Source organism: Rhinolophus hipposideros, assembly GCF_964194185.1.
Source record: "Rhinolophus hipposideros genome assembly, chromosome: 11".
In the NCBI taxonomy this organism is placed as follows: Eukaryota; Metazoa; Chordata; class Mammalia; order Chiroptera; family Rhinolophidae; genus Rhinolophus; species Rhinolophus hipposideros.
Genome location: NC_138057.1, coordinates 22,887,588 through 22,911,231, shown reverse-complemented (window position 1 = coordinate 22,911,231; position 23,644 = coordinate 22,887,588). Strand labels below are relative to the sequence as shown.

Below are 23,644 nucleotides of genomic sequence, written 5' to 3'. Positions count from 1 at the left end.
TAAGTGAAGAGATGCATTTTAACTGGGGGTTGGAAAACTACTGCCCATGGACCAAGTCTGACTCACAAATGCAACCTATGTTATAAATAAAGTTTTTCATAAAGTTTCATGAGTCTCAGTTCCTTAATTTAATTTGGATTCTTTTTTGAGACTTAGACTTTTTCCCTACATTAAATTTTATTACTAGAGTTTACAGAATTCCACCTTATTGTTTAAATAGGTCTTAACATGAGATGCAATTGAATTTGTAAGGCTTTTATAAATAAATTTTTTTTTTACTGTTATATTTAATGAAATACCCCTCGACCTATAAGATTCCTAGGCCCATGTATTTGAGTGTGTGTGTTAAGCAAACTTGTGTAAGTTAAGCGTTTTCTTTATTTAAAATTATTGAATCACCCAAAATGATACCAATAAGCCAATACAGCTGAATTTTTAAATTCATGAAGTATAATTCAAAATGAAGTTTTTCATTGTACCCATATCACTGGGAACATATGGTTAATAGCTCTAAAGATGAAAATTATTACACGTATTTTTTTACTCAGTTAAAAATTAATATTTGATATCTAACTGATTGCTATGAGTTAGAAAAAAGAAAAAGTTTATGTTTGAATCTTGTATCTATAAATATTGACAACTATTTTCAGTGAGGTACACCTAGTAAAACTTAGTTTCAGACTAGATTAAAAGCAAATGAGACTATCAAATAGTTATAGTCACCATGTTATAAAGTGTAGTTAAATATGTTTCAAGTATTTTATTCTTAAATTTGTTTGGATATGGTGTCATGAAAATGAGAAAGTAGAATCAAAAGGGTTGACTTAGAATTGTTCATTTGAAGTTGACTTTTCTTTTAGTTGCATTGGTTTATTATTTGTGATTATGTGGTTATTTTTTGAAAGAAGATAACAATGTAATCAGAAGAAAATGTTTCCTATATTTATTTTACTTATAAACATTGGATTTAGACAGAATTGCAAAGAAAAATAAAGTTTAAAGACCAAATTTGAAAATTTACAAAGTTGTATCTACATATCCATTTTACTTCCTTACTTTAGTATAAACATAAATGCTTCAATTATTCCAAAATATGTTTGTAAGATTTCTGGTGATTGTTATTTGTATAGGTTAATTGAGGAGCCATTTCCCTATTGTCCTAGGGGATTTCACTTCTCCTAACTCAGGTTGTCTTTTGCCATCTCTGGGTGGCTTGTCCCATGCACAGTTCATGGCTTTTCTCTGATTACACGGCCCTTGTGCACGCACGCCTCTGTGCCAGGAAGCTCGTGCCACATATGCTGCTGTGGTCTTTCCTTTCCTAAAGACTGTGAACTCCTCAAGAGCTGAGATTGCATCTTTTCAGGATTATTATACACATGTATATCTTGAGCACTAGCACATTTCGTGGAGCATAAGTGCTTAATAAATATTTACCTAAATATTTATGAAATATATTTAATATCTAATATTTCATTAGATTTTTGTAGCAACCCTCTAAAGTAGGTAGTTTGTATGTTGTTATTGTTATTGTTATTATTATAGTTTACTGTGTATAGATGAGGAACCTCAGGATTTTGGAATTTTAGTAATATGCCCAAGGTCACATAATTTGTTGAGCTGGGATTCAAACCTGAGTCTTATTGTGAAGCATTTTTCTAGTATCTAGTGTGAAGCATTTTTCTCCTCCTCCCGTTTTTATCCCCCCAACCCTCAACTCTCCCTTTTTTTGAACTTTAGCAAAGGTTTTTTATTTTTAATTTCATTTCCTGAAAAGGTAAAATATCCACATAGTTCAAAAATCAAAACAATATTAAATAATAGTGAACTCTTGCTTTCACTTTTCTCCCCCCCCCATACTGTACCCTCTTGCTGGTTATTTATTCTTATTTTTTACATTTCTTTACCCAAAATATACTATACAGTATGGACTAGGACGTTGCTTTTTTCAGTATGTACTAACATTACATAGAGAATTTCCCTTTTAAAAGTTGTTTTGCCCCCTGTTTACAGCTACAGCTACATACGTATTATTATTTTATGGGCGTGCACTTTGTTTATTCTACTCGTGGTGTACATAGGGACTCTAGTTTTTAAAATGTCATACTATATAAAATTTTAAGTATATGCAAAAATAGAGAGACTTGTAAAATGATCCCAGTGTACCCATAACTTAGCTTGAAGATGTACCTTAGGCCAATTGTGTTGTATCTGTTACCCATCTCCACTCCTCTGCCCTCAGATTATTTTGAAGCAACTCCCAGATATCATATTACTAGGCCCATAAATATTTTAGTCAAATTGTACTATTCAATAATAAAAACTTCACTTTCTGCAGTAAGAAAGCTCCAGGAATAAAAATATCTGTTAACTTTCTTAGGCTTACAAAAATGTTCATGTAATGGTGTTTCTCATAAGAAGGGAAGAGTAATTCATTGTTTTATAAAAGAAGTGTCCAAATGAATTAGTAGGTCAAAATTAGGCACTTGGATGGGATAGGTTATGTTATATCAGCCTACCCCTTCCATAACACAACTCTTTATTCTTCTATTCTTCCTCCCTTCCATTAAACGTGTTGAGAAAGGGAATAAATTGTCTTTTGTTTATTTTCCCTTTTAAAACAAAGCAGAAATAAAAAAGTATTTGGATGAATGATTATCTGTTGTTGATACAGTAGTCTGTTCTTTATCTAGAGTAGATAAAGATGCTAGTTTCCTTGCTTGCTTTAATTACTTCTCTATCATCTGTAGTTACGGATTCGAGACCTTGAAGGAGCTTTGCAGGTAGAAAAGGCCAGCCAAGCAGAAGCTGTTGCTGATTTGGAAATGATCAAGAATGAATTCAAAGAAGTTGAAAGTGCATATGAGCGAGAGAAGCATAATGCCCAAGAGAGCTTTGCAAAGCTAAGTTTGTAAGTGTTTTACTGTAAAATTCTCTAAATTACTATAAAGAGTTTATGGAACCTATTATATACGTATGAATGTGTAGTATCTTTGATATAGCTCCTATTAATGTCAGTGGTAGATTGGGGATAAAGGACTTCATAAAGCATAAGCACATTGCTTGTACAGGTAAATATGGAAGTGCTCTTTTAGATTTTAAAGATCATGGCTATTCCAAGTAGTCTCAGAGATGCAGTTCTTACACTCAAAAGTAATATATTAATGTATTTTATATTATATCTGGTGAGATAACATAATATCTTTAAAGACCTTGATTTCAGGGCCACCAAAATGGTCTATGTGGAGATGGATAATGTTTGAGATTTTCTCAAACTGCAGAAATAATAGTAAGAGTAATAGTGCTACTGGGGGCTGCCATGCATTGTGGCTCACTTCATGCCTAGCATTGCATGGTTTTGTTTAATTTATATAACACCCTATGCGGTAGCTACTTTTTTAAAACCTGTTTTACAAATGTGGTCAATAGTTTCATAACAATGAACATCCACGCATGAATTTATTTTAGATAGAATGACATGTATATATCAGATGGAATGTTTTTAAAGAGCTCAGCTAAGAATTTGAGGCTTTTAACGAATTTATATATTATATATAATTTTAGACAAAATATATATATTCGATATTTCTGTAATCAAATTTTCTTAGTTATACATTTTTTTTCTATGTAAAACTTACAGGATGAAACTAAAGCTTTCAATAATTTTATTTAAGAGTTTTCAATAGGCCAAGTCCTCATTAACTGTAGTAATTTATTGCTGGGCAATGGTAGGAAAAAGGAGATCATGATAATCCTTAAATCTAGTTTAAATTTAAATTTAGTTTAAAATAATGCTAGTCAAAGATATGATACTGAATGGATTGAATCTAAATTTATTGCATTGCACTCAATATTTAGGAATTTTTAATTTTTTTCTAAATACATCACCCAAAAGTATAAAAGAATAACAAAAGTATTATAACTTAGCATTATTATTGTTTACTTTCTTAGTAAAAGATGACTATTTATGAAAACTTGGTGTCGCTGTTGTTAAATTCTTGGCTGAGCTCTTTTAAAAAATTAGAATGGAAATCTAGTAGTGAAAAAGGCATCTCTTCTCCTTGTACCTTCTCCCTTTCTTTTCTTGCTTAAATCCTCCACCTTTCAACTCCTGACTCGTCTCTATTGAAATTCAAAGAGACAGGGGCTCCCTTTAACCTCCTGCCTTACTCATTCCCTTGGCGGGAGCTGTTGGCTGAAGCGCGGGAGCCAACGTTTTTGGGTTGTTCTGTCAGCAAGGGATGTTCCCCTTTAGTGGACTCAGTTTGCATTTTATTTATAAAATAGCACCAAATAACAGTTGCATTTAGTTTTACATTTGCTAACAATTTTTATTTAAAAATTTGATTTTAATCAAATGAATACTTGTACATACTCTAAAAAGTAAAATAGTACTGTTAAGTTCATGAAAAATAGCAGTTACGTGCTCATGGCTCTCTACTCCTTGAGACAATCACTTTTAATTCTTATTGCTGTTTCTTCTGATATTTAACTTCATAATTGTAAACAAAATTTATATTCTGCCCTGTTTTCAATTTCTACCTTTAGATATTATCTATTGGCCTTCACTTATGTATCTTCATTGTACCCATCTTCCACATAGCACACACTTATTCATTCCTTCCTCCCATCTTTTAATAGGGTTATATCTTTGGGTATTTTTTCTACAACTTTTCGTTTGGTAACTCATCTTTGTTTTTCTTCATAACACAATTTTTTATAGTCTGTTTTGTGTGTTGTCTGTCTACTTATGTGGAGAGAGAGTGTGTTTTGTTCATTGCTGTCTCCCGATGCCTAGACTAGTGCTTGGCACATAACAGCTGTTCAAATAAAGACTTGCTGAATCATCCCATGAATGAATAGTTAATAATTGCCTCATTTTAAATTGGATTAGTTTATGTGCACCAACCACTAAGTTATTCTTAAACTCTCTAGAACTGAGAATCTCTCATTATGTTCCTACACCTCAGAAACTGTATCATATTTAAGTGTTCTCTAACTACTGGAATCCACTCTCTAAGTTGTCCACTGGACAGATTGCTTTGTAGGCTCCCTTTTAAGTCATCCTGGGACTTCCGTTCACCATCATCCTGGAATTCCCTCTGCTTCTTTTCTATATCGGATCTCTTGTTTGCTGATTTTGTGTCTTCTTCCTTGTTTGGTTTACTTCCCCTTAGAATAGCTTCTGGAGAAATTACACATGAGAAGACAAATTTTAAAACTTGCATTTTGAAAATGTCTTTTTTGATATTTACCTCCTTTCATAGTTTAGCTGGCTGTTCATTCAGTTCTAGTGTCAGAAAGTCTGAAGTGATTTGGTGTATTATCGACAGCAAATTTTAAACTAAGATACTTCCAAACTACCTTTCATGCAAGAATGTAAATACAGTTTAATGCTGGCCTGGTAAAAACATAAATAGGAAAAAACATTCATGGGTTTTCACAGTGAATCTGAATCATTCTTGACTATTCTTGCTAGTTCCACCTAGACATGGACATGCAGGAATAAAACATTTGTTCCATGTCTAATGCTACACTTTAATTGGAAAATTGTTTGATGGGACTCTTCTGTGTCATGAGACAGTTTCTGAGCTAATTGAACTGTGGTGAGTGGGTTTTGTGCATCAAAAATAATAATGAGAACAAATCAACACTAAATGTATCTTGCTTATAATGTTGGGCATAGTACAAATATCTGCTAACAAAAGGGAGAGGTATTATTTTTTTAGTCTTTTACTTAAGAATGCGCAGCCCTTTTTATTTGAAAAAATGAGAAATGACCTATTAATACCTTTGGCTTGAAAACATGTTATATATAGAACATCTGCCACTTGTCTTAAAGGTGTCTAATAGGACTTGATAAAGTCATATTCGAAAAACTTGCTCTCATACTTTAACTTTTCAGATTAGAAAGAGAGTATTTCTCCAAAAACAAGAAACTGAATGAAGAGATTGAGGAACAGAAGAAAGTAATTATAGACCTTTCAAAGAGACTCCAGTATAATGAAAAAAGTTGCAGTGAATTAGAGGAAGAACTCGTAATGGTAAGGATAAAAAAGAAAACCCTATGGCAGTTATTTTATTGGGTCAAATTTGATGTTTAACAGGTTTTTTTCCTTACAACTTGCCATGCGATAATAATATGAAAGTAATTTTAGTGCCATTGATATATAATTTCAAAACTGAAGATACTGATTACAACTAAGATGTACATAATAAAACCTTCTTTGGCATAATTGGGAAAACTAATTGAATTAGTGAAAATTCTGAATTTTAGAATGTTTTCAAATTTATTCAGGGGATTTTACTTATCCATTTATTTATTCTTAGGTGCATAAAACAATGTGACCTAGGTGGACGGTGGGGAGGTGTCTCAGGATTTATAATGAATAGATGTAATGATTTCAGTGACTCCCTTTTGTAATGATTTTGTACCTGGTCACGTTGTCTTCATTCCCCAATAATCTAGCTTTTGCATCATCACCAAATTTGTCTTCCTAAAATATTCATCTGTTCGTGTCACCTTTTATTCAAACATCATCAATGTCTCCCTCTTGCTTTCAGAATAAAGTCCAGCTTCTTGTTCTGAGGCCCTTTTCTTTGGGCTCCATGGTAACTTCGCTGGCTTCTTTTGCCAGTGCCTTGTCTCAGCCACGTTAGAATACTATTGGCTTCCTAAACACATGATGTTTTGTCATATCTTCTTGCTTTTGTGCAGGCTCTTCATTTTTTTTTGGACTCACATTGACTACAATGCTCCTGCTCTTCTTTTCCATCAACGAATTCCTGCATATTCTGTAACACCTCTCTCTGGTACCTTGTGATCTGTGATGTTTTCCATGATTCCATCTTTCCCTCCTTTCTCACCCACCTAAAGTCAGAATTCTGCTCCTTCCCCACTTGCTGTGTCTTTCGTATTTACTTTAGCGTCTTCATCATAACTCCCACCAAAATGCGATGTGTACTATCTGTCCCCAAAGACTGTGAATGCATTGAGATTAACTGGCTTCATTTTACATACCAAGATTCCACTATAGTACTTGCCTCAAGAAATGTTTGTTGGATGGATTTATTTGGTCGATGCAGCCTCCTCCTACTCTGAGGTTTGCTGGGATCCCTAACAGGGAGGGCATAAAGTCTATAGTGTCTTCTTCCCCACATACATTATCTTCCTCGGAGACTTGGCTACGTCGTTTTCAGTTATATCCCACAACTCTATTGCTATCAGTTACTGAGGGAAATGAGAATTTTTTCTCCTCATTGAAAAAGGTGGAGACCGGGTTATACTAAGTGGTGGCCAGATCAATGCTGCCCAGATAGAAAGGTAATAATGGGATAAAACTGAAAGTATTTTTCATTTTCCAATGAGCCAATATTATGTAGTCTCCACTCAACTCAAGATATTCAGTGTGTTCTGATTCAGGGATTGATGTTATTCCTTGCTCTGTGGTTGAATTTGTCGTTTGAGTACTTTGGACGTCAGGTTTTAGGGAGTTCAGAGCTCTCTGGGTAGCATACTCTGGTCCCATTCACTGTTATGTGCACCCTAAATTTAATGAGCTATCCCGCCTCTTAACTCCTGGTTCAGGAGGGTGAATCAGTGGTGGAGAGAAGCACATCAGAGTCATTGACCTGAGTCTTGGATTTGGTCTGCTTGCTTCTTAGACACTGTACTCAATAGTTTGGAAAGTGAGGCAGAAGTATAACTGGGAATGCAACAGTTGAAGACAGAGTCAGCAATGTAAGTTGCATGCATCCTAATTCTGGCCTTCTAGCACTCCACTAATTAGATACAAAATAAAGGAAGACTGGCTTAATTCACCACTTGTGTGTATGGGTGCTTTGTGATTAAAACATTTTACTTGGTGAATGGTCTGAAATAAGGCAAGTTGCAGCTCTCTAGCAATCTCCTTCCTGTATTTGGGTCCTTGGCACTCACCATGATGAATGCCCTGAAGATTGTGGATTGTTTCTTTAAAGCTTGATGCATTACTAAAAGCAATTGCAGATCTGTGAATAGTTCCTTTCTGAGTAGCTAGTGGGATGTTTCAAAAATGTATTCAGATTGCAACCTAAGTGATTTACATTTCATATGGCTCAACCTAACTCTTTATAGTTTCCTCTCCATTTTTTCTTCTCTCTTAAGTCCCTAGCCTTATGTCTTATTTTCTTCCACCTTTCTGTTTTCCTTTCTTCCTCTCTTTTTTCCCTTCGCTGTTTTTAGCTTTCTTTTTTAACTTGTTCTGTTTTGTGCTTATTAGAACTGTTGCACTCTATCTTTTTACCTGACTATAATATGAAATTTTAAAATTACTCAATGAAAATTCATTTAATGGAAATATTATTAGTATAAATAGTAAGTATATTTTTCTTTTTTGTAAAAAAGAAAATTCATATATCGCTTTTCCTGAATACGGTTTTCTTGCACATATTCCTGCATTGCTTTTTTTTTCATTTCAATAGATTAGTGGCCTTTGGGGAGAAGTTTTTAAAATTTTTTCTCTAAAGAGGTATCTATTAAAGTAAACATTTTAAACCATAAAAAACTGCAGTTTTTCTAGTTCTGCATCCTCAAAGTCTGGGTGTTATTTTTGCTTTGCATTCATAATTGTTTGTTGTTGTTTTTTTAATATTTTTTTATTGGGGAAGGGGAACAGGACTTTATTGGGGTACAGTGTGTACTTCCAGGATTCTTTTATTTTTTTTCTCCAAGTCAAGTTGTTGTCCTTTCAATCTTAGTTGTGGAGGGTGCAGCTCAGCTCCAGGTCCCGTTGCCAGTTGTCCAGTTTTCTAGTTGCAGGGGCACAGCCCATCATCCCTTGCAGGAGTTGAACCGGCAGCCTTGTGGTTGAGGGGACGCGCTCCAACCAACTGAGCCATCCTGGAGCTCAGCGGCAGCTCAGCTCAAGGCGCCATGTTCAATCTTAGTTGCAGGGGGCACAGCCCACCATCCCTGGAGGGATTCGAGGAATTAAACTGGCAACCTTGTGGTTGAGAGCCCACTGGCCCATGTGGGAATTGAACCGGCAGCCTTCGGAGTTAGGAGCACGGAGCTCCAACTTCCTGAGCCACTGGGCCGGCCCCCATAATAGTTTTTGACTGAAGAGAAAATGACTTGAGGACGTTTTTACCTTTTGCTGTTGGAAATGAAACTTTGTTTTCATGGCATTCCATGATCCTGTATAACCTAGTGTGTCTTTCCACAGTTATATTTCTTTTGAACATGGTAGTTTCAGTATTTCATAGAAGTATAAATTACCTACAGGTAATTTTTCTCTCTCATTGAGGTAACAGCTTGTTTTCCAGTTTGGGTCACATTCATGGCCATTATTCAAGTCTTGGTTTTTATCTTCTCTGTTGTATTGCAAGAGAAAATTAAAGCCACTTTCCTCTAAGGTTTACTAGTGAGATCAAGTTGTTATTAAAATATGTAAAGACTTCAGGAAGTTTTGAGACTTAAAAATAACAGTTGTATAATGTGGTATATTATAGCCTGTTAGAATTGGAAGAGGCCTTATAGAGCACCTTGGTCAGGACACACAAAGTGTTAATAAACCAGTTGGAAAGTGATAGCTCCCCTGTGTAAAGAGATATAATAAAAATATAGAATAATTTTGGAAAAGTCCAAAATGTAAACCCAGCCAACTTTAATTGTGTTTTTATATTAATGAAATTCCTCCTATTCAATGAATGGGTTAAAAAATATGATTAGGAGACAAGCAAGATGGCGCACTAGGTAAAGGCTGTGTTTACCTTCTCTCACAACCACATAAAAATTACAGCTAATCTACCAAACACTGTCATTGAGAATCACCTAAAATCAAGCTGAACTGAACCCTTTCAACTAAGGACGTGCAAAGAAGCCACTTTCAGACTGGTAGGAAGGTCAGAGAAGCAGAACAGGCAGTCTAACACCCTCATGTGACTATTTTGGCTGTCAGGGTTCCCCCCATCCCCTAAAGGGTGAGAGATCCCAGCCCCGCCCCAGCCCAGGGTTCCAGTGCTGTAGAGAGAAGTCCTCATAATTTTTGGTTGTGAAAACCAGTGGAGATTGTGATTGTGTCCCTGGAGTGAGACTGAATGCAGCTGCACTCACAGGTGCTCCTCTTAAAGGACTGTGTGCAGACTTACCCACCAATGGAATCACTGGCTCTGAGCTCCAATGATGGGGCAGCAGCTGGAAAGATACCAGGGACATATGGTGGAGAACTGAGTTGTCTGGTTTGAGACGGGGGCTGGAGAGGTGGCTTTCTCTTGGATGGGAAAGCTGGTGGAGGCCATTGTTTCTTAGTTGAGCCCTCCCCCTCCCCAGCCTGTGAACACAGGCGGCTGCCATTTCTGAATCTCCGCTGTTTGTTCGCCACACCTTGGTGATTTGAGACCTGGCCTTGCCCAACTTTTGGGCACACCCAGGCTGCTTTCAGTAGCTTTTTCATGCAGACTGCCTGCCTTGGCTCAAGCTGCACTTTCCTAGGGTCTCTCAAAGCGTTGTGGAACCCAGACATGCAGCATCTGGCTTGAGCATGTCCTGTACCTCTGGCTGAGCAGCCCTAAGCTGGCACTAGTGGCAGGAGGCCTTTTTTTGTGGCTTGGCCTCTCAAGGCACTTCCAAGCACAGTGTGGGTGGCAGTCATCTGTGGATTTCCTTCTGGCTCCTGCTGGGTGGCCATGGGTGGGGCATGGGCTGTGGCTGAACTTGACCTACAGCGGATCCCCTCCAAGGTGGTGCTGGGGCTGGCACCCCAGTGGCCTGCTTCAAAATGAGCTGGTACATCACCCAGCCACCTCCAAGTATGACACACCCAACGGGCGGATTGGGCAGGCATCAGAGTCCTGCTGAGGCAGATCCTGCTCTGTAGAATTAGCCTCTGCACAACAACCCTCTACTGTAGTCATGGCTAATCCTCACAACCAGTGAGTCCAAGGGTCAGTCCCTCACATTGATGTGCAATTATCAACCAAGGCTCATCTACAAAAGGAGGGCACACACAACCCACACAAGGGACACACCTGGAGTGCATGGCTCAGGTGACCAGAAAGACTGTACCACTGAACCCCACAGCACACCTACTACATAAGACCACTCTACTAAGACTGGAAGACATCGCAGCCCTACTTAATACGTAGAAACAAACACAGGGACGCAGCCAAAGTGGGGAGACAAAGAAACTTGTCCCAAATAAAGAACAGAACAAAGCTCCAGAAAAAGAACTAAGCAAAATGGAGATAAGCAATCTATCAGATGCAGAGTTCCAAACACTGGTTATAAGAACGCTCAATGATCTCAGGGAGAACTTCAACAGAGAGATAGGAAGCATAAAAATGGAGATGAAAACCATAAAAAGAACAAGTTAGAAATAAAGGATACAATAACAGAAATGAAGACTGTATTACAGGGAATCAACCCTAGATTAGATGAAGCAGAGGATCCAACCAGTGATGTAGAAGATAAGGTAGAAAACACCCAACCAACAGCAAAGAGAAAAAAGAATCCAAGCAATTGAGGCGAGTTTATGGGGTCAATATCAAGCATACCAACATTCGCATTATAGGGGTACCAGAAGGAGAAGAGAGAAAGCAAGGAATTGAAAACCTATTTGAAGAAATAATGACAGAAAACTTCCTTAGCCTGGTGAAGGAAATAGATATCCAAGCCCAGGAAGCACAGAGTCCCAAAGAAGATGAACCCAAAGAGGCCCACACTGAGACACATCATAATTAAAATGCCAAAGGTTAAAGACAAAGAGAGAATCTTAAAAGCAGCAAGAGAAAAGCAGTTAGTTACCTATAAGGGAGTCCCATATGACTGTCAGCTTATTTCTCAACAGAAACTTTGCAGGCAAGAAGGGAGTGGCAGGAAATATTCCAAGTGATTAAAAGCAACGACATACAACCAAGATTGCTCTACCCAGCAAAGCTGTCATTTAGAATTGAAGGACAGATAAGGAGCTTCCCAGACAGGAAAAAGCTGAAGGAGTTCATCACCACCAAATTAGTATTACAAGGACTCTTAGAGGGACTTCTTGAAGATGGGGGGGGGGTGGTTAAGGATGGGTGAAAGGGGAAAGGATTGAGAAGTGCAAATTGGTTGTTATACAGTAGTCACAGGGATGTAGGGTGTAGCATAAGGAATATAATCAATAATATTGTCATAACTAGATATGGTGCTAGATAGGTACCAGATCTATCAGGGTGATAGATGGGAATGAGGTTGGGAAGGGTGAAAAAGATGAAGGCATTAAGAAATACAAATTTGTAGTTAATACAGTATGGGGAATATAATCAACAATGTTGTAAAGATCATATAAGGTGCCAGATGGGCACTGGACTTATCACAGGGATCACATCACAGACTGTATAGATGTCTGACTAATGTGCTATACACCTGAAGCTGAAGTAGAATAATATTGAATGTCAACTATAATTAAAAAAAAAAAAAAAATATATATATATATATATATATATATATATTCATGGGATGTGGAGTACAACATAGGGAAAATAGTTGATGGTATTGTAACAGCTATATGAGATGTCAGAGGGGAAGTGGCTTGAGGGGTGGGTTATCACTTTATGAGGGATTTATTTTTATTTTATTTTATTTTTTTATTAAATTTATTGGGGTGACAATTGTTAGTAAATTTACATAGATTTCAGGTGTACAATTCTGTATTACATCGTCTATAAATCCCATTGTGTGTTCACCACCCAGAGTCAATTCTCCTTCCATCACCATATATTTGATCCCCCTTTACCCTCATCACCCACCCCCCACCCTCTTACCCTCTGGTAACCACTAAATTATTGTCTGTGTCTATGAGTTTTTCTTTCTTTATTTAAATGTCTATTAATGAATTTAAATGTCTATTAACGTTGCTTTGTATACCTGAAACTAATAAAAAAAACCCTCTACATGGAATATCTATATATATAATTTTCTTTATTAATGAACTGCAAAAAATATGATTAGTAAATGAGTAGTATATTATTATTATCTTTCATGTGATAGAATTAATAGACTTTCAACATTAGACATCTAAGGATTTAACAAAATTTGTTTCATGTTTTTTGTTACACACTATTGAATTTGACTTTAAAATGTTTTGATTAAAATTGAACTATTAATTTCTAAATCTACGAATTTAATAATGATTTAATCATCTATTAAATAAAACTAAATTTTCAGTTTAAGCTGCTCAGTGATCATACTTATTAAAATCCATTAAGAGGCTTATCAGATCCAATGTGTCTTTTAGTCATTACTATGAGTTTTTATATCTGCCTCGCTCCAAGCTGGGGAGCTATCATTTTCAAATTGGTGTTATTAGAACTTGCTTTGTGCTTTCTACAATGAAATTTTTTTAAGTCCATCATTTCTTGAGATTTGTTTTTCTGCCACTCAGTAATATTTACTTACAGCTTTAGGAGAGACCATATATTGGAAAGGGAATTGTAGTTCTCATGAGGTTTTGCTCAAAGAATATTTTATTCTCTAAAGAACTTGTGATTGAAAATAGTCAAGTGTATATTTTTTCCCTATACTTTGGAAGCTTGGCTGCTTATATAATAATAATGATCACTAGTATTAGATAGGATTTCGGAAAGTGCTTTGATTGCTATGCTTTGTGGTAAAGTTAATGTTTCTTGATAATATTTTGCTTCAAATGATCTATTAGGTTTGCTTTAGAAGGACATGTTTCTGATTTTCCAGGAGGCATTTGAAATTAATGGCCTAAAAATATTCTATTCTGAATTTTACTAAAAAAATTGTTGATTTCTGTTTTTCACCTGGAATAGGAGTAGTTATATATGAGCATTGTATTTGGTAATATAAAGATCACTTTCTGTCTCTCTTAGTAGCCTTTAAAAATGTAATATTATTACATAGTATTCATCGAATGTGTGTGTTTGTATTTGTGTATTTATAAGTTTGTTATATGGCTGACTTTCTAAATTTATAATGTGGGCATAAGCTTTTTGAAATTCTTATATAAATGACTAAGTTTTGAAAATTCAAGTGTCATTTTGACCTGTGAAAAAATAAAATCGTACTCGTGTGTGTGTATGTGTGGTGTGTGTGTGTGTGTGTGTGTGTGTGTGTGAGAGAGAGAGAGAGAGAGAGAGAGAGAGAGAGAGAGAGAGAGAGAGAGAGAGAGAGAGATATCAAGACCCATATATAGACTGGAAGGTAGCATTTACTGAACAATAAACTAATTGTAAAGCTACATGAGAGAGGGTGACATTTCATCATATGAAATAAGTAATTGGGATCATAGAATGCTCACATCCATGGAAGCAACATAGGGAAGTAAGGAGAGAAATAGTAAATAGTTTTATGAATAGATATCAGCTATCATTAATATGATACAGGAAAAGCTGCAGATAGTGATGATTATGAAAGTAACCAGATCAAATTCAGTTCAGCTGAGCAAGCTCTCCTTGAGTCCTTAAAAATGCACTGAGTATGTAATGGTAACTAGGTGGAAGATATGATAAAAAGGCGAGAGCTGTGGAGCAAAATGTGGTATTTATTATGGGATCTGATGCTCCTGTTGTTACTCAGAATTCCTTCATAATGGCTTAAAATATATTCAAGTAAAAAATTAGAAAACTTACTAGAGTTAAAAAATGTTCAGAACTGTCTCAGTTCATTTTAATATTAATTTCATTAGATACTAATTTCATTTAAAAATGACTTTAGTAACTTCTATGGATTTATCGAATTATGGGATTTGTTGAATCAACAATGTAACATTTAACCTAGCCTTATTTTATTTTTTTCCCTAAACTTATTCTTTATGTCACCTGGTGAAACATGTTAGTCAAAAATTGGAAACTTAATATTTTATCTTTGGTTGGCACTTTGTTTGAATCCAAAAGTTTTGTTTATTTAGCTGATAGATTTTGTTTTCAATTTACAATTTCCTGCTAATATAAAGACTATTAACTAAAAGCTTTGGGAAAAAAGTTTAAATGTAAGGATGTTGTCACGCAGCAGCCTAACTGTCTGTCCCCTCGTACTTACGCCTAAAGAAAGAAGAATCTGTGAGACTGATCCTTTCAGGGATTTTGCTTCACCTTGTGCTTATTACCTTATGTCTCCCTGTTTGGTCCCAAAGGATGGCTGGTTAGTTAATGATAGGTAAGATTCCTTAAGGGAGGAACAACCTAAGCCAGGCACAGTCGCATGGGGGTCATCAGGAGAACTCACGGGGTTGATAGAAGTGGGTATAGACCCCCACCTTCCCCCGGCTAAGGAGAGCTTCTTTCTCTGTGGCAATATTCCTTCCCACAACCTGCTTGGGAAGTGATTCAATGATGTGATAACATCAGTTCTCCATCTACTCTTATCAGTAAGTTTCAACATAAAGGTTTTGTCCTTGGGGAGGTACATTTAACAATTATTAAGACAACGTAAGACTTTCGGTTCCGACTGTTTGCAGGTGAGGGTGATTGGTTTGAATCCGTTTAGTGGTATGATGTATGAGACTCACAGACTGTGGAAAAAAACAATGCTACTTCCTTGTGTGTACTTCAATAAAAGCCACACAGTGGTCTGATTTGGGGCTCTCAGTCCTTTGAGGCTGTGAGACCTTTGACCCCTGTTGCATAAATCTCTTGACTTTAGTTTCTTTCTTAACCCTTCACTGCCCCTTCTCGTTCTCTCACTGCTCGTGTCGCGCTGAATGTGACGTCAGTAAAATTTATATTAAAAAATACTCCAGACACTTCTGCTATATGAAAGAAGAATGGAAGTTTCATTTATAAAACTAAAACCATTTATTAGGAAAAAAATTGTCAACTGTAAAACAAAGTCATTTTTTCTGGTCATTAGCTGGTTCGTAAGTCTAACCATTAAACATAAGTAAAAATTTTATTGGCTATATTATAAGACTCTTAGCCAGATATCTCTGTAGAAAATTATACTACTACTAATTATAAATGTAATAGCAATTTTCAGATGTAGTTAACTCTTCTTAGGTCTTGTCATTGATCAAACCTCTTCTTCAGTCTTTGAAAAATTTTATGCTTGTCAATGTTTCCTGGCTAATTTGATATTAAATTTGATTTTAAACTGTAATGGTGTTGAAATTTTAGCTCATCTTTAGTCAGGATTGAGCCCTGTACTTGAAAGAGAATTAGTGTTGAACTAGGAATTTAATTGATCCTTTATATTGAGCTGTCTCCAAGTATGCAATTTGTGTGTTTTTCTACATTTATTTTCTGTAAATTTTTATCCCTTGGTATTGATGGAGTCTTAGCCTCAGTCTGCATGGCATAAGAGAAAGAACATATGTTTTGGAGACAGATTGATCTGGGTTTTAATCCTAGTTCTATATCATAATTGTTGTGTGACCCCCAAGTGATCTTATTTCTCTGAATGCGTTTGCTCATTTGTAAAATGATTCTAATAATTGCTACTATGCAGAACTTTTGGTGAGCATTAAAGGTAATATATGTGTTGAAATAACAGGGTGTGTTTGTGTGTGTGTGTGTGTGTGTGTGTGTGAATGTAACTTGTGAATATAATGCTGGAGTTTCTCTGGAAAGACAATTTTATCATAACCCTAGGCAGATACGGAATACGAAGACCTAAAAAAGATTAAACCTAACAAAATTAGGTTATCAAAATTTGAGTATGTTGTAGTGAACAAGTTTGGGATTGATGGAGTACAGAGCTTGGTGAACCCTCTAACTAGCAAAGTAAAAATTTAACCGGTGAAAAACTTAGAAAAACATCATGTAAACTCTGGAAATTGTCCTAAGGGCAAAGGAGACAATTTCATTCAAGAAAATTTACTAATCATCAAATTAAAAACTTTCTGCTTCAAAGAACACCATCAGAAAAATGAAAAGACAACTCATATAATGGGAGAAAATATTTGCATATCATATAAGGAGTTTTATCTAGAATATATAAATGACTCTTGTAATTCAACAATAAAAAGACAAAAACCCAATTGAAAAAATGCAGAAAAGATATGGACAGAGACTTCTCCAAAGAAAACATAGAAATGGCCAGTAAACCATTTGAAAAGGTGCTCAGTATTGTTAGTCATCAGGAAACTACAAATCAAAACCATAATGGCATATTGTGTCACACACACTAGGATGAATGTAATAAAAAAGATAGGTAATAACAATTGTTAGTGAGGATGTGGAGAAACTGGAATTCTCATATACTGCTGTTGGGAATGTAAAATGGTATCACCACTCTGGAAAACAGTTTGGAAGTTTCTCAAAATGTTAAAATTGGAGTTACCTTATGACCTAGCAATTGTACCCAATACCAATTCTTTACAAATTCTTTAAAAAAAAATACAGAAGAGGAGGTAACGTTTCCCATTTCATTCTGTTAAGTCAGTATTTTTCTTTCTTTCTTTCTTTTTATTAGTTTCAGGTGCACAAGACAAGGTAATACTTCGACGTTCATCATTTATATCCCTCACACTGTGGACCACCCCTCCCCCCATCCCCCCTTCCACTATCCCTCCGACATCGCACCGAGCCATCACATTATATATATAAAATTATAGTTGGTATTCATTATTGTTCAGCTTCCAGTGTACAGTGCCGTGATCAGGCATCTACAGCATCCCTGAGGTGGTCTCCCAAATGGGACACGTGTCCATCAGATACCCTACAAAATCTTTACAACATTATTGATTACGTTCCCCAAATTAATTTTCAAAAACCCGGAGGCCATTTTGTGGTTACCAGCTGTTTTCTAATCCCCTCACCTTCCCCCTTATCCCCAACCCCCAGCCCATCTAACAACCCTCAGTTTTTCCTCTTTGTCCCCAAACTGTTTCTCATTAGTTCATTCACTTATTCTTTTCTTTAGATTCCGCATATAAGTGAGATCATATGGTACTTGTCTTTCTCTTTCTCACTTATTTCACTTAACATAGTGTTCTCTAGATCCATCTATGTTGTTGCAAATGGTAAGATTTCTTTCTTCTTTATGGCTGCATAATACTCCATTGTATAAATGTACCACAGTTTCTTAATCCAGTCATCTACCGATGGGCATTTCAGTTGTTTCCATGTCTTGGCTATTGTATATAGTGCTGCAATAAACATAGGAGTGCATACTGATTTGTGAATTGGAGTTTTGGATTTCTCCGGATAGATGCCTAGGAGTGGAATTGCTGGATCATAAGGTGTAGTTCCATTTTCAGATTTTTGAGATACCTCCGTACTGTTTTCCATAGTGGCTGCACCAATCTGCAATCCCACCAACAGTGCACAAGCATTCCCTTTTCTCCACATCCGCGCCAGCACTTGTTGTTTGTTGATTTATTGATGATAGCCATTTTGACTGGGGTGTGATGGTATCTCATTGTGGTTTTTATTTGCACTTCTCTGATGGTTAGTGAGGTTGAACATTTCTTCATATGTCTGTTTGCCATCTGTATGTCCTTTTTAGAAAAATGTCTCTTCATGTCCTCTGCCCATTTTTCAATTGGGTTGTTTGTTTTTTTGGAGTTGAGTGAGTTTTTATAGATCTGTGATATTAATCCCTTATCAGATATATCATTGGCAAATATCCTTTCCCATTCAGTAGGATCCCTTTTTGTTTTTATTGATGGTTTCCTTTGCTGTGAAAAAACTTTTTAGTTTGATGTAATCCCACGTGTTTATTTTTTCTCTTACTTCCCTCGTGCGAGGGGATATATCAGTAAAAATCTTACTCCGGGTAATGTCTGTGAAGTTCTTCCTATATTTTCTTCAAGATATTTTATGGTTTCAGATCTTACATTTAAGTCTTTAAGCCATTTTGAATTTATTTTTGTATATGGTGTAAGGGAGTGCTCCAGCTTCATTATCTTGCATGTGTCTGTCCAGGTTTCCCAGCACCATTTATTGAACAGACTGTCTTTACCCCATCGTACATTCTTGCTTCCATTGTCGTAGATTAAATGGGCATATAGGCATGGATTTATTTCTGGACTCTATATTCTGTTCCATTGATCTATGTGTCTATTTTTATGCCAGTACCATGCTTTTTTGATTACTGTAGCCTTGTAGTATAAATTCATGTCAGGTATTGGTATACCTCCCACTTTGTTCTTATTTCTCAAGATTGCTGAGGCTATTCGGGGTCTTTTATGGTCCCATATAAATTTTACGATTATATGTTCTATTTCTGTGAAAAACGCTGTAGGCAGTTTGATAGGAATTGCGTTGAATATGTATATTGCCTTAGGCAGTATGGACATTTTAACTATATTGATTCTTCCTATCCATGAACATGGAATGTGTTTCCATCTATTTATGTCTTCTTTCATTTCTGTCTTCAGTATCTTATAATTTTCTGAGTACAGATCTTTTACTTCTTTGGTTAAATTTATTCCCAGGTATTTTATAGTCTTTGGAGCAATTGTAAATGGAATTGTTTTTTAAAATTTCTCCTTCTGATATTTTATCATTGGTATATACAAATGCAACTGATTTCTGAATATTAATTTTGTATCCTGCTACTTTACTAAATTCATCTATCAGCTCTAATAGTTTCTTGGTGGAGTCTTTAGGGTTCTCTCTATATAGTATCATATCATCTGCATATAATGACAATTTACTTCCTCCTTACCGATTTGGATGCCTTTTATTTCTTTTTCTTCTCTGATTGCTGTGGCTAGAACTTCCAGCACTATGTTGAATAGAAGTGGAGATAGTGGGCAAACTTGCCTTGTTCCTGATCTTAGGGGGAATGGTTTTAGCTTTTCCCCATTGAATATGATGTTAGCTGTGGATTTGTCATATATGGCCTTTATTATGTTGAGATATGATCCCTCTATTCCCACTTTCTTAAGGGTTTTTATCATAAATCGTTGCTGGATTTTATCAAATGCTTTTTCTTCATCTATTGATATGATCATGTGATTTTTATTTTTCATTTTGTTAATGTGGTGTATCACATTAATTGATTTGTGGATATTGAACCACCCTTGCATACCAGGGATGAATCCCACTTGATCATGGTGTATGATCTTTTTAATGTATTGCTGAATTCTGTTTGCTAATATTTTGTTGAGGATTTTTGCATCTATGTTCATTGGAGATATCGGCCTGTAGTTTTCTTTTCTTGTGCTGTCTTTGTCTGATTTTGGGATCAGGGTGATAGTGGCTTCATAAAAAGTGTTTGGGAGCCTTCCCTCCTTCTGGATTTTTTGGAAGAGCTTGAGGAGAATAGGTGATAATTCTTTTTTGAATGTTTTGAAAAATTCACCTGTAAAGCCATCTGGTCCAGGGCTTTTGTTTGTTGGGAGATTGTTGATTACTGATTCAATTTCCCTGATGGTAATCACTCTATTCAGGTTCTCTGTTTCTTTTTGAGTTAGCCTTGGAAGGTTGTACGCCTCTAGAAAATTGTCCATTTCTTCCAGATTGTCAAATTTGTTGGCATATAGTTGCTCATAGTAGTTTCTTAAATTTTTTTGTATTTCTGTGGTGTCTGTTGTCACTTCTCCTCTTTCATTTCTGATTTTATTAATTTGGGTCCCCTCTCTCTCTTTTTTAATGAGTCTGGCTAAAGGTTTGTCAATTTTGTTTATCTTCTCTAAGAAGATATCACCAGTGTTCTGAACTCTGTCTCTGATAGGTTGGTTACCTCTGCTTCATTTGGTTCCAGTTGTGGAGGTTTCTTCTGTTCTTTTATTTGGGACATGTTTCTTTGTCTCCCCATTCTGACTGACTCTCTGTGTTTGCTTTGATGTGTTAGGTAGATCCTCTAGAGTTCTTAGTTCTTGCTGGGTTATCTTGCATAGTATGTGTCCTTTATATTTGACTTGCACTACTTCGTTCTTCTCCTCTGCGTGTGCTCCAAAGGTGACTCTTGTGTTGTGTATATTGTCCTGTTAAAGAAGATCTTTAATTGGTTTTTGCTTTGAGTAGGTGGGTTTAACTCCTAGGCTGACTAGTTGTGAGACTTGGCTCTGCCCACCGCAAGGTGTTCTACTGGGTGACGGTTGACCACTTAAATGAGGTTTGGCCTCTATGGGCTCTTGTGTCTGAAGAGAATTCCCTCTGGGTGTGTGACTTGTTGGTCAAACCTGGTAGTACTCCGGTTTGGTCTGGAGTTGACTTCTGGATATGTTGAATCTTGTGCCTCTTAAGCCGGGCCCTGGTAGGGCAATTTCAGAACAAAGCAAATCACCAAGCACAACAACAACAACAACAACAAAGAAATAAAATCAAGTACATTCACATGTAAAAACGACCAACAACCCCCACTCAACACAGGCAACAATATAAAAGAAATAAAGACAAAACAAAGCAAAACAAAACCAAAAGAAAACAAAAAAACAAACAAAAACGAAAAACACGAAAAACAAAAAACCAAACCAAACAAAAGAAAAAAAAATGAAAAACAAAAAACCAAACCAAACAAAAGAAAACATAAAAAAAAGAAAAAGAAAAAGAGAAAAAAAAAAAAGAAACAAAGCAAAGCAAAGCAAAACAAGAAGCAGCACCAGTCTTGGCTTAAGCCCACCAAGTAATCTCCAGGTTGTCCTCCACTGTGCCAGAGTCCCCTGCCTATTGCGCAAGGAGCGCTGGTCACCTGGTGCCCAGAGTGAATTTGGGACTGTAGATTTAAATGCGAGGGGCTGAGGGGTCTGGATGACAGTTTTTAGAGAGTCAGTGCAGTTTCTGCCCTTGCCTGCACATATGCACACTGAGAGTAGCATCACCAGCCTTATGTCCAGTACTCCTGAGACTTAGGACACTTTGTCCGTGTGTGTGTGTGTGTGTGTGTGTGTGTGTGTGTGTGTGTGTGGTGGTGGGGGGGCGGGCCGGAGATTTTTGAGCTGCTGAAAGCCAGAAGCTGCCTCTGCCGATTCTCCATGCTGATCTCAGGGAGTGCCTTCCGCAGTTGCACTTGCCCCGCCCCAGGCCAGCCAGAAAGGGTGGGGGCTGGGGATGGAGGGGTCTTCTCTCTCCCAGGCCAGCCACGTCACACTCCTCCTGCAGGCCCAAAAAGGTGGTGGCTGGGGGTGGAGGAGTCTCCCCTCTCCTCATCCAGTGAAAATCCTACTCCTCCCAGCCTCTTCCGTTGGTCAATCTTCACAGAGCTGCCAATCTTCTCAGAGCCTGAGCACTGAGGCTTCTCTGTAATCTGACACTACTCCTCAGTTCAGGGGTCAGTTTAAGTCTCTGGAAGGGTTGGGGTAGGATTGGAAGAACGGGGGAAGGGGCCCAGGTGTGGAGTCTGTGTCCTTTGTCTGCCCTAGGGCCCACCAGCTGCCCGCACTGGTGGGCGAGATCAGCGTGGGATGCAGGGAAAGAGCCCACCTCCTGGCTTTTGTGTTCTCTGCTCCGCCCTGGGCTCCCGCCCTGCTGCTGCTGTCAGCGCTGCAGGGTAGCGGCTCTACCGTGGGGGGAGCGCACTGTGCGTTTCCTCTCGCCCTCCTCTCTCCTCCCCCACTCACCCACTTAGCGCACCCCTAAGCAAACCTTCCACAATCGCTTAGCTGTTCTCCTGGCTCTTGTGTTCTCCGTTCCGCGCGTCCCCAGAGCTTCGGGCGCCGCTGGGCTGCGGCTCCGCTGCCAGTGGTCGGGGGGCGCGTTTCCACTTTGCTGTCCTGCCTCTTCCCCTGCTCGCAATTAGCACGCACCTTCAAGTAATTCTTCCAGGAGTCTTCCAGCTGTTCTGCGTGATGAGCAAAGAACTCCTCGAAGGGTTATGTCCCATTTGCAACAAGATCCGGAGAAGAACTCAGAAAGTGCGCTCCACTGCTGCCATTCTATGACATCACTCAAATCAATATTTTTCTGATTAAAACAAACAAAAACAACCCCAAAGATAATTACAAGAAAAGAAAACTCAGACCTGCCTCCTTTTTGCATATAGACGCCAAAATCCTCAACAATATACTAGCAAACCAAATCCAGATAGATATAAAAAGGATTTTATACCATGATCAAATGGGATTTATCCTAAGAATGTAAGACTGGTTTAACATCTGAAAATCAGCTGGTGTAATAGACCTTATTAACAGAATGACAAAAACCAAATGATCATTTTAATAGACACAGAAAAACTTTTGATAAAATTCAACATCTTTTCATGATGAAAATGCTCAACAAACTAGGAATAGAAAGGAACTTCCTCAACCTGATAAAGAGAATCTCTGAAAAACTTACAGCTCATATCAAAGTCAATGGCAAAAGGCTAAATGCTTTCTCCCCAAGATCAGGAGCAAGACAAGGATTTATATTCTTACCACATCTAGTCAACATTGTACTGGAGGTTCTAGTCAAGGCAATTAGGCAATAAAAAAATAAAGGGCATCCATTTTGGAAAAGAAAAAGTAAACTATCTATTTACAGATAAGGTGATCTTGTATATTAAAAATAATAAGGAACACACACACATATTAGACTAATAAATGAGTTTAGCAAGGTTGCAGGATACAAGATCAAGACACAAAATCAATTGTATTTCTGTGCACTAGCAATGAACAATCCAAAAATGAAATTAAGGAACAATTCCATTTATAATATCATCAACAATAATAAAATACTAAGGAATAATTATAAAATAAGTGCAAGAATTATATGCTGAAAACTGCAAATCATCACTGAAAGAAATTAAACAAGACCTAAGTAAATGGAAAGACATCCCATGTTCATGGATCAA

General features: G+C 37.0%; 1 protein-coding gene across 5 annotated transcripts in view; it reads left to right on the top strand.

Annotated features, from left to right (window-relative positions):
• CCDC171 (coiled-coil domain containing 171) overlaps positions 1-23,644 on the top strand; it is a 282,585-nt gene that overhangs the window by 53,657 nt on the left and 205,284 nt on the right. For all 5 annotated transcript variants that reach the window (XM_081067658.1, XM_081067657.1, XM_081067655.1 and 2 more), the window contains 2 exons: positions 2,751-2,911; positions 5,906-6,044. In XM_081067658.1, the coding sequence (XP_080923784.1) occupies positions 2,751-2,911; positions 5,906-6,044 (300 nt within the window). The remainder of the gene's footprint in view (positions 1-2,750; positions 2,912-5,905; positions 6,045-23,644) is intronic.